At 41.0% G+C, this 12,601-nt stretch overlaps 1 protein-coding gene across 1 annotated transcript; it reads right to left on the reverse strand.

Annotated features, from left to right (window-relative positions):
- LOC139447593 (nucleoside diphosphate kinase homolog 7-like) lies at positions 1-12,582 on the reverse strand. Its single transcript, XM_071228998.1, has 9 exons — positions 12,477-12,582; positions 10,075-10,182; positions 8,889-9,058; positions 7,680-7,841; positions 6,551-6,705; positions 4,995-5,150; positions 4,370-4,605; positions 1,528-1,635; positions 1-440 (listed from the first exon to the last, which is right to left on the reverse strand). Exons 1-9 carry the CDS (start codon positions 12,477-12,479, stop codon positions 408-410), a joined length of 1,131 nt encoding a protein of 376 aa, XP_071085099.1. The 5' UTR covers positions 12,480-12,582; the 3' UTR covers positions 1-407.
- Between the last annotated feature and the right edge of the window lie 19 nt (positions 12,583-12,601).

Raw genomic sequence — 12,601 nt, forward strand, 5'->3', positions numbered from 1 at the left:
TGTCTTCATTACAAATGTACAGGTACTTCATGTTGAAATTAATTAAAAAACACCTGGAATTGTAAAACATCTGCAGATACATATACAATAAATAAAAGCAGTATGTTCATGTGATGACAAAGCCTATGTATGAAAGAGGTAAGCGTCTCAATCAGGAGGAATATACCAGGTATACCTTGTCCATCACATAGGTTCATACATGTCAAATACCTTCAGGTATATTCACTTCCAAAACGCTGACATCAAAAAGATGACGAGTCTAATGCTGGAAATGAATGTTTTGTATTTCAATTTCTAAATAATGTTAATAATTTATGAATTTACACATTGAGATTACACAGTAAACATATATCACAGGGTCTATGTACAATACACTTCAGGATGATTTTTGGCATCGTATGGGATGATTAACGGCCCAGGATCTTGAAGAAATATTCCACCTGAAACAAACAAGCGTAAGAAAGATAAAAATAACCTACTTATGATGAAATACAATGTTACATTTGTAATACTTTGTAAAATATTTAAGTCCATAACATTGACTCGTTACACACCACTAATATACATGAATTGGCAGAGAGGAACTTTAAAGTGACACCTTCCTACTACGGACAGAACTGTTCCCAATAAAATTGTCTGGATTAAACATTCCTCATCTCAGAGTTCTGTCTACCCGTATATTACATGTGACATTCCGGACAGACTTGTCCAGAAAGTCGGGTGTCCTGACTTAAAGGGTTTCACTGTACACACCAGTATCGGGAATCTCACCCTAGTGTCTTTGGATATCAAATATATCACAATTAGTTGATAAAAGTTTCAACCTTTCATTGACTGGTGTTGATAAATTTGATATCAAAAGACACAAGGGTAGGATATAATTTATCATGCAAAACCATTCTTACAACTTCTTCAGTTCATAACAGTTATACGTCATGTCTTCAGTGCAAAAATTACAGCCAGCCGGTTTCAGTGGCCAAGACTAGTGATATCATTAAGACCACCGTCAACTCAGCCATCTTGTACTACAAGTATAGGTTGCTGAGAACCTATTCTGGGGGAGGTGAAATTGGGTTTAACGTCGCGTCCAAGATTATTGCACTTATATAGCGACGTGCATGCACATGTGTGTGTGTTTGTGTGGCTGCTTGTACTAGTCTGGACTGATGCCGATTTATAATACTAGCTCACTGAGAAACCATGCCGCAGTTTAACATGAATACCCCACTCAGACACAGCATACTGACTCCGAGCCGACCAGTCCTTGTTTTAGCCCTAAATGCCGAGCGCCAGACAGGGTAACAACAAGTACCATCTTTTAACGTCTTTGGTATAACGCGGTCGGGGATCGAACCCCGGACCTTCTGCTCTCCGGGCGGACGCTCTACCACTAGACCATGGAGGCGGTCCAAGAACCTATCCTAACCTACAAACCCCACGTATGATGTAACACATACTATTTGTATGAACAACACTCAGATGATGGCAGCTTGAATTCAATCCAACAATGACTTGGAAGCAACTCACCTCAAGGAGGCCATCTTCAGGCAAGTCGGTACAGTGGACAGCATTGCGTACTTTGTCTGTCCCAAACAGCGCCCGTAGTGTCCGTGGTCGCAGGTGTCGAGCAATCTCCTGAGAAAACATGACACCGTGTTACACATTCAATGAGTTACCTGGATGGCTCGTGACTATCTTGTATAGGTATTTATCTAGGACGCCAAACTAAGTGCTCTTGGCTGACAAATTTGGAAAAAAAAGTAACTATGTTTAAAATTTGGATTTTCTTAAATGTGAAATTCAGGGGAATTTTAATCTTTCATTCCGTGACCAATATTACAGCATCTTCTTGTTTATTGGTCCTGTTGTCAGTGAAATGCAAGTCACCTCGGCAGAGCCAAAGCATGAGCTATAACATGACTTGAACATTTAATTCCAATGGGGGAATTTCTACAGACATGTGCTTCAGACTTGGGGCTGAATATCAGTCTCTGAGCAGGTCTAGAAAAACCCAGGAAGGTCTCCATCGTATCATTGTTACCTGGACCAACTGTGTGTAATTTCAAAACTGTAAATATATTCTGTTGAGTAGATAGGGCATGTGAACAGCAGCAGCTTAATGTGGGAGGAGAGGCTAAAGAGCAGGGCCCCGTTCCACAAGCGATCATAGCGCTAAGATGATCAGAACTCCCATACTTTAACATAGACTGACAACAGTCAGAGCGCTAAGATGATCAGAGCTCCCTTACTTTAACATAGACTCACAACAGTCAGTGCTAAGATGATCAGAACTCCCATACTTTAACATAGACTAACAACAGTCAGAGCACTAAGATGATCGCAACTCCCATACTTTAACATAGACTGACAGCAGAGGGAGCGCTAAGATGATCAGAACTCCCATACTTTAACATAGACTGACAACAGTCAGAGTGCTAAGATGATCAGAACTCCTATACTGTAACATAGACTCATAACAGTCAGAGCGCTAAGATGATCAGAACTCCCATACTTTAACATAGACTGACAACAGTCGGAGCGCTAAGATGATCGCAACTCCCATACTTTAACATAGACTGACAACAGTCAGAGCGCTAAGATGATCAGAACTCCCATACTTTAACATAGACTAACAACAGTCAGAGCACTAAGATGATCGCAACTCCCATTCTTTAACATAGACTGACAACAGTCGGAGCGCTAAGATGATCAGAACTCCCATACTTTAACATAGACTAACAACGGTCAGAGCACTAAGATGATCGCAACTCCCATACTTTAACATAGACTGACAACAGTCGGAGCGCTAAGATGATCAGAACTGCCATACTTTAACATAGACTGACAACAGTCAGAGCGCTAAGATGATCGCAACTCCCATACTTTAACATAGACTGACAACAGTCAGAGCGCTAAGATGATCAGAACTCCCATACTTTAACATAGACTGACAACAGTCAGAGCACTAAGATGATCGCAACTCCCATACTTTAACATAGACTGACAACAGTCAGAGCACTAAGATGATCAGAACTCCCATACTTTAACATAGACTGACAACAGTCAGAGCACTAAGATGATCGCAACTCCCATACTTTAACATAGACTAACAACAGTCAGAGCACTAAGATGATCGCAACTCCCATACTTTAACATAGACTGACAACAGTCAGAGCGCTAAGATGATCAGAACTCCCATACTTTAACATAGATTAACAACAGTCAGAGCACTAAGATGATCGCAACTCCCATACTTTAACATAGACTGACAACAGTCGGAGTGCTAAGATGATCAGAACTCCCATACTTTAACATAGACTGACAGCAGAGGGAGCGCTAAGATGATCAGAACTCCCTTACTTTAACATAGACTGACAACAGTCAGAGCGCTAAGATGATCAAAACTCCCATACTTTAACATAGACTGACAACAGTCAGAGCACTAAGAAGATCGCAACTCCCATACTTTAACATAGACTAACAACAGTCAGAGCACTAAGATGATCGCAACTCCCATACTTTAACATAGAATGACAACAGTCAGAGCGCTAAGATGATCAGAACTCCCATACTTTAACATAGATTAACAACAGTCAGAGCACTAAGATGATCGCAACTCCCATACTTTAACATAGACTGACAACAGTCGGAGTGCTAAGATGATCAGAACTCCCATACTTTAACATAGACTGACAGCAGAGGGAGCGCTAAGATGATCAGAACTCCCATACTTTAACATAGACTGACAACAGTCAGAGTGCTAAGATGATCAGAACTCCCATACTGTAACATAGACTCATAACAGTCAGAGCACTAAGATGATCAGAACTCCCATACTTTAACATAGACTTACAGCAGTCGGACCACTAAGATGATCGCAACTCCCATACTTTAACATAGACTGACAACAGTCGGAGCGCTAAGATGATCAGTCATGGCGCTAAGATCCGCTTGTGGAATGGGGCCCAGCTCTTGGACATTTATATGTATAGGGCTGACAAACCATCAATATTATCAAGGCAAATCAGGACTTTTGAAGCTATGATCAAAGGATCCTGGAACATCGAAGGGAGACAACTTGGCACAGCACATAGCTGCATCTTAGATGACTGGTCCACCCACTGCGCCCATGTTTCAAGATGCCGAAGGTGATGATAACAAGGAGTTCTGGCGCATACAAGCAGGACAAGCAACTGCACACAGTGAACTTACTTAGTTCGAGCTGATGGCAGAGTATTAGACCAATTATCTCATCCCCTGAAAGGTATGGAACACTCCTTGAGATGCATGGGACAAACTAGATCCCAATCACACTGTGAAAGCTGTGAGATGAACATTGTCAACTGAAAGAAAGCGAGGTGCAACTCACTGGATCTGCTGGTCCAGCCATCTCTCGGAATGTTTTGGGTGCATCCTGAGCCCGAACTTCCAGTGCGATGCAGGGTCCTGATGTCAGTTCGGCCACCATGCCATTGTACTCCTGGACGACGCCCTTGTACACCTCGTAGAACTCCTCCGCGTTCGCCTTCTGCATGTGGAACATCTCGATGGCCGTCACTTCAAACCCTGCATCGGTGATGCCACTGATCACCTTCCCAGCAACACCTGAAGTCAGGATTGGGAAAAGTGAGTTGGATTTAAGGCTGTGTCTAGGGGTGAAACGATACAGGAAGGTCATGATAGGACATGTATCGCGGTACGTATTCTATTGTGACCTATGTATCGTGATTCATATCCCATGGTGACCTTCCTGTATCATAAGGAAGGTCACCATAGGATACGTATCACGATACATAGGTCACGTTATAATACGTAGCGCGATACACATATTTTTGTCCAATTTCGTGGAAACTTCTTGACCCAAATGACAGAAGAAAAAATAATTGTAGCTACTGAGCATGTGACTGATATGTGAGGACTTGCTAAGAGATGATGTCGGTTAAGTGTGTGTCTCCCTCAGATAGCGTGCGAGTTGACAGCAGGATTGTGGGTACCTGACTTGACCGCGTGGGGCTTGATGATGCAGCAAGTGCTGTCCTGAAATACGGCGGTGTTCCGTCGGCTGGGGCCGGACGATGGGAAGAAGAACTCCAGCTCACGAGCAGATGATGAAGGACTGTCAGACCCATGGCAAGCATTCATTGTCTTGTCTGAAACACATACATTCCATATGATGTCAGGGATTTGGTGACAGTCACACAAAGAGATTATAAGTTTGGCATGTGTGTCATTTTGACCTGACCGTTATTGTTTTTCCTCAGCCAACATGAACTCTGTCATGCAATATCAGTATAATACACTCTTTTCATTGTCAGCACTTTCTGATTGGTTATAGTGAAGGAAGAAGTGTCCTCTATCGTCAGAACTGTCTGGATAAAACCAGTGACGTGACATTCACAGTAACATGCTGTGATATCATTACTATTGTGACACCATTACACCTGTGACATTTCTGTCGTGACATTACTATTGTGACATCAATACTATTGTGACATCATTACTATTGTGACATTAATATTATTATGACATCATTACTTTTGTGACATCATTACTATTGTGCCATCATTACTTTTGAGACATTACTCTTGTGACATTAATACTGTTGACATTACTATTGTGACATTTTTGTTGTGACATTATTGTTGACATTACTGTTGTGACATCATGAGCATTGTGACATCATTACTATTATGACATTACTGTTGACATTACTATTGTGACATTACTGTTGGGACATCATTACTATTGTCACATTACTGTTGACATTACTGTTGGGGCATCATTAGCATTGTGACATCATTACTATTGTGACATTACTGTTGGGACATCATTACTATTGTGACCTTACTGTTGACATTACGGTTGTGACATTACTGTTGTGACCTTACTTTTGTGACCTTACTTTTGAGACATAACTGTTGGCATTAGGGTTGTGACATTACTGTTGACATTACTGTTGTGACATCATTACTATTGTGACATCATTACTATTGTGACATTATTGTTGACATTACTATTGTGAAATTAACACTGTTGATATAACTGTTGACAGTACTGTAGTGACATTACTGTTGTGACATCACTACTATTGTGACGTTACTGTTGACATTACTGTTGACAATTCCCCTACCTGTGTCATACTGCGACCTGATACTGTTGACAATTCCCCTACCTGTGCCATCCTGTGACCTGATACTGTTGACAATTCCCCTACCTGTGCCATCCTGTGACCTGATACTGTTGACAATTCCCCTACCTGTGCCATCCTGCGATCTGATACTGTTGACAATTCTCCTACCTGTGCCATCCTGTGACCTGATACTGTTGACAATTCCCCTACCTGTGCCATCCTGCGACCTGATACTGTTGACACTTCCCCTACCTGTGCCATACTGCGACCTGATACTGTTGACAATTCCCCTACCTGTGCCATACTGCGACCTGATACTGTTGACAATTCCCCTACCTGTGCCATACTGTGACCTGATACTGTTGACAATTCCCCTACCTGTGCCATACTGTGACCTGATACTGTTGACAATTCCCCTACCTGTGCCATACTGTGACCTGATACTGTTAGGAGCCTCGCTGCGGGCCACGGTGGGGTCGGTGGGTCCGATAGCATCCCTCCATCTCTGTATAGCATTCTCCCCCACCAGCTCGAGGGCGATGACAGGACCACTGGTGACGTAGTTCAGCAGAGCACTGGAATGTGATCAAGGCAAACATACTGTACATACGGTTCTAGTTACTGTATGCACATACATGTGATCTTCACTTGAATTATTAATTTCATATAACTCATGAACATATGAACTTTTGCCAGGCGACCCATTGAGATAAACATATCAGTTGACATGAAAAACATTGAGTGAGGTAGTTTGGTTTAATGCCACTTTGAACAGTATTCCAGTTATATCAAGGCGTGTCAGCTTAATGTGGGAGGAAAGCCCGAAGTGATACAGGTCTCAGATGTTTACCACTTCGGTGAAACCCACGAGCACGGGTATGGTGCTGACAAACCTGGAAACATACTCGAACACACGATAATAGGCACAAATGTCAAAGAATGGTTACGGTTCATTAAGAAAGAATCCTAAAACATGAACATCTACTTGTTTTTGCGTAGTTATCCTTTGTTTACATTGGTTGTAAGGCTCCACATGCTGTCATCTACGCCCAACGGAGAGCTAGCGATACGGTCCCTTGATGTATAAATATATATTGTCATGCAACTCACTGTTGCAGTTGCAGTAGCATATCTATATAATTATGCAAAACAATATGTAAAGCGCCCCCAACAACTTGCATTAGTCCGAGGCAAGAGAGTTAACTGACTATCAAAGTCCAGTTTCTACCTTTGCCGAACAAGGCTGGTATTATGGAGTTGCATTTTGCCTGGACTAACAAGACTATGCATAGTCCAATGGATCTCGAACCCCAGACCTTCCGCTCTGCGAGCGGATGCTCTTCCACTAGACCACGGGGGTGGTCCACTGAGACTAGAGAGAGAAAACACAACAGCAGTAGAGCTGTATCATGGGTGCCCTCTGTGTTGTCATGTCTGGTGTCTGGTGACTGTTGTCTGGTGACTGTTGTCTGGTGTCTGGTGTCTGGTGTCTGGTGACTGGTGTCTGGTGTCTGGAACATGCATACAACTGGTCTGTCAATATACTCACTCTAAAAATGGTTTCCCTTTGTGTTCCTGGTAAAACTCGAATGCCTCGTTGCGGTCAAGTCGACACATTTTCATTTGTGAGATCTGGAACCCGTTGCGGTAGATGTTGTCTAGAATCTGTCCAGCCTTGTTGACAGCATCTGGCTTAACCACACCCAGGGTCCTTGGAAAACAAATTGAAATCTGTTAACCTCTCAATCATGAATTCTTCATATCCAGATAAGAATAGATTTCCTGTAGGTTATAGATCTGTAGTTTTCTATCATAAAAGGTATTCAAGAGTGAGTTTTAATGCTGCTTGGGACAGTATTTCAGTCTGTCAGCCTGAAGTGATGGAGTTCTAAGCTGTTTTAGACGACTATGCCTGCTGTTCACCTACATCCAGAGATGCAAACCCTGATCGAAGCTTTGGAGTAATCCTTGTATGTCGCGTAAACACAAGTGAGTGAGTGAGTTGGGTTTAACGCCGCTTTTAACAGTATTCCAGTTATATCGCAGCGTGTCAGCTTAATGTGGGAGGAAAGCCCGAAGTGATGCATGTCTCAGACGTTTACCACTTCGGTGAAACCCACGAGCACGGGAATGGTGCTGACATACCTAGAAACATAATCAGGGTGAACCGGGATTCGAACCCACAATCATAGGTTTCTGGCGTGCCCAAGGGACGCAACTCTGCACAGCAAACCGCAGCGCCTTAGACGACTGGGCCACCAGTGCCCCGTAAAAACAAGTGCAGGTTTTAACTTCAACATTTTCGTTCGGCGGGCCTAGACATTAGTGAAACACATGGTCAAAGCTTGACATTCATAAAGTTCACCATGACAATTTACTGTTTTTAAGAAAGACAATGTGGTGTTGCGAGTTCTTAAGTAACATCAGTGTACAATTAGTTCCCTATCTGCACCCACAAAGATCAATTGATAAAATGACTTGAGTGTGTTTTAACATAACAACCCAATAAAAATCTTAAAATATCACTTAGCATTGGATATTTTAACATGTGAATTGAAAGCATGGCTCTAATTGGTCAATATAGTTTCGCTGTAGAACGCTTCATGTCACAATATTGTATGAGTAATAATGCATAATAAACAATTTGGAGAAAAACGTCATAACTTGTGGGAAGACAAGTCTACTTTTAGGTCCCAAATCATAATTATTCTGGCCAAAGTGCAATGGTTGGCATCTGAGCTAACCCCAATATACATACTTCTCCTTCTTGCTGGAGAGTCTGTTCCTGGTGTAGACGTCGCCGTAGTCCTTGATGACGATCTGTCGGCCGAGGATGTTGAGCGTGCTGCCAATGTACAAGTCCGTCAGCTCAATGGGGCTATCCTTCAGACTGGTTTTGAGGTAAGTCTTGCGTGTCTTGATGCAATACTAGGAAAATACAATTTGGGGATAACTCAGACTGTTGATGTATCACAACTGACCTAACCTGATGACATTACATTGATGACAACTTAAGAAGTAAATAGTAAACAGTAAACATCAATACATGTTGTCAACAAAACAAAAGTTTAGTCCTGAGACTGTTTAGTCCTTTAGTACTGTGACCAGCAGATTCGGGCAACTAAGGGACATAACTCTGTATAGCAAGTTGTTAGGTTTTCCTTTCTAATAACTGTGGTCCCCATCAATAAATGATGACCCCCTCATCCATCACTGCTAATTTAATGTAATCGACTTCCCAACTTCTTATGGAGGGACTGGCAAATCTTCATGCAGAGAGCTATCAGATCTGAGTAAAAAGCTGATTTTAATGAGAGAGTTTTTTTATATTTGAATATATAATTAGCCCCTGGGGGTCAAAACTCTGGAGAAGCACGTCTTAAATATGTTTGGCAACAAGGAACATGGTTCTTCATGTTTTCAAATATGTCTATATTATTTTATTTTAAAACCCTTGAATACATCCACTATTTCAGTGCAACCTTAGCCTCTCGACCAAAGCCCGAGTCTAGTAAAATTCCATCGGGGCTATAAGATCAGCTAATAAAATGCCATACGATAATACTAAAATGGGCTGAAAATAATGCTATGAGCCAAGTTCAGGGTAGTGGACGCAAACGTCTTTTGCATAAACTGCTATTTAGAGTCAAGAGTAAGAATAAGATATTGAAAGGGTTATTTTGTTTGTTTGTTTTACGCCACACTCAGCAATATTCCAGCTATATGATGGCGGTCTGTAAATAATCAAATCTGGACCAGACAATCCAGTGATTGATATCATGAGCATATATCCACGTAATTCGGATACAACGACATGCATCAACCAATTCAGCAAACCTGACCACCCGATCCTGTTAGTCGCCTCTCACGACAAGCATAGCCACCTTACGGCAAGCATATTTCGGACAGGACAATGATTATTGATGAACAATAGGATGACTTACCATTTCAATCCCCTTTGTGCTGACATAGTATGTGAAGAGGAACTGTCTGATGCGAGCTGCTTGCTCCTCGTACCACTCCACCAGGAAACAAAACCGGTCTTGGTCCGCCTAAAACACACAACACACTAATCTGTGTTAACTGAGAAAAATGTTTCTGACTACGATTAAATCACAACTAGGGAAAGATGAAAACAAGAACAATATTCCTTTGTAGCATTTGGATCATTGTGGGTTGACTGTGGGTTGACTGTGGGTTGATTGTGGGTTGACTGTGGGTTGACTGTGGGTTGATTGTGGGTTGATTGTGGGTTGACTGTGGGTTGACTGTGGGTTGATTGTGGGTTGACTGTGGGTTGATTGTGGGTTGACTAGTACTACCAATGTAGGAAGTAGTACACAAGCATGCATCTTACTGGACATGTATCCACCATCTTTGTTCGATGCTTTTGACAAAACCGCATGCTGTTTGAAAAGTTTATAAACCAATACTAATGAGTTTGTTCACATCCTTTACCAAAATGGCTGAAGGTATACAGTAAATTACATTCTCACCTCGGAAGTTATCAAACATGCACTATCACTATTTGGATGTGTTCAGCACCAAAATAATTTACCTAATAAACTGCATTCCTGTGCATAAAAATGAAAATCAATAAAATGAAAAAATATATGTATATTAGTTCCCATTTATCATCATCTTAGGCACTTGAATTACGAATAAAAATAAATAAAAAATAAATAAAAAATATATTAAAAATAAAGGTGCTTTCATAATTTAGCGCTTGCTATAAAATGCGCCGCCGCAGTATATATTTAGTAAACAAATATTCAAAACTCTCAACATCGCTGGGTATATTCAATAACATTGTGTGTAGAGATGATAGATCACTGGGAGGAGCACATGCACACTCAATGAATACAACAAAATACCACAAATTATGTCATAGGGTATTGTCACGTGTTTGAAAGGTTTATGGTACTGTATTCTAAAGGTAGGCCAGTTTGTTGTCCCATGAAGAAAATATGTAATACGAGTTAAAAAGGATAAAGATATAAGTTATGCAAAAGTGTATTAGAAGTAAACATGCAAGCTAATTTGCGATTTGCAGGGTAGTACATCTTCTACAAAGTTGTAGAACGATTTTCTATTAGGGATTATTTGTGTGTCAAAAATAGGTTATAGTCAAAAGGGTCACACGCCATAACTGCCACAAACACATCAATGGTCAACGCAGCCAGAAAACAGATAAAAAAAGGTCCTCACTAAAATGTCAAAAGGGCCACAAACCAAAAGTATCGACATAAATATGAAAATACGCTACACATTTTTCCTAACAAATATATTTAACAGTAAAGGCATACATCAGAATCACAAAGTACATCTTCATTGTTGAAGACTTGTTGAACACTGCTCATTCTGGACTAACACTTAGTCTCTGAAAATATACAATATTTATAGAAATAAACAACTCCCTTTAAATTGAAAAGAGCCTCAGTGAGATGGGAGATTCAGAACCTGAGGAAAATCTAGACTTGCTTCACGTAGGGCTAAATGATTACAGTCAGGACTGGGCTTAAGGGAAAATAATATGGGTCGGGGACTGTGAGACAGGCTATGCTCATTCCTGTGCCGCAGGTCTGGTGAGTCCATTGCTTTCTGGAGTCTGCATACCGATTCTTCAGAAAAATTTTGGGTAGGACCTCTTTTATCTATTTTGTGGCTTTGTTGACCATTGATGTGTTTGTGGCAGTTTTGATGTGTGGCCCTTTTGACTTTACACACTTAACAGCCATGTTTATACTCATCACTCTTACCAATCAGTATGGTCAGTCAACACATTCAATATTACAAAGGTTAGTAAAGACAACACACACAGGCTTCAATATTGATCAAAGTTTATTGTGAATGCTTTGGATTAATGAAATAAATAGAGCTAACAAATAGAAACAATTACTATATACACTTTACATTATATATTTTTTCATGTGGCCCTTTTGACTTTTTTTGTTGTGGCCACTCTAACTCGGGTTTGTGGCATTTTTGGTTTTTTGGTGTAACCCTTTTGACTTGGGTGTGAGGCCCTTTTGACATGTTTCCTCCATAACAACTATGTCTGTTCTTGTGAATAAACGCTACCACTGCATTCACCTGTTGCTATATACACACGGGGGGCATGAAATGTATTTTAAGTATTTTTAGATAAACTTCAAATGAATATTTGTTTAGTTTGTTACAAAGCGTAATCAACCATTTTGTGTTCTTGTGGGCAAGACTGATGGAAATATGCGGTTTCATGTTGGAAATAATTGCAAATGTCGCTCATGCTGAAGAATAAATGATAGCAAAAATGCAAACAGGTGAGAGTTTCTTCCGTTACACAAACATTCCATGTTCAACTTACCATAATTATCCCGAATATCACAGACAAAATCCGTTGCAGACCGTCGTCAAACTGTAAGTTATCCCCTCAGATCACCGCTTCTTACCGTTGTTGTAGCAACACGTCAGGTCGTTGCCATTTGAAAG

This window comes from Haliotis cracherodii, unplaced genomic scaffold (genome assembly GCF_022045235.1).
Source record: "Haliotis cracherodii isolate W230 unplaced genomic scaffold, xgHalCrac1.p SCAF_7, whole genome shotgun sequence".
Classification (NCBI taxonomy): Eukaryota; Metazoa; Mollusca; class Gastropoda; order Lepetellida; family Haliotidae; genus Haliotis; species Haliotis cracherodii.

What these genes read in the sequence shown, in the direction of transcription:
- LOC139447593 (XM_071228998.1), bottom strand. An exon ending in CTCTCCAGCAAGAAGGAGAA is followed by an intron (nt 7,842 to 8,888) that starts GTATGTATATTG and finishes TTGTTTTCCAAG; the next exon opens with GACCCTGGGTGTGGTTAAGC. An exon ending in AAAGGGAAACCATTTTTAGA is followed by an intron (nt 6,706 to 7,679) that starts GTGAGTATATTG and finishes ATCACATTCCAG; the next exon opens with TGCTCTGCTGAACTACGTCA.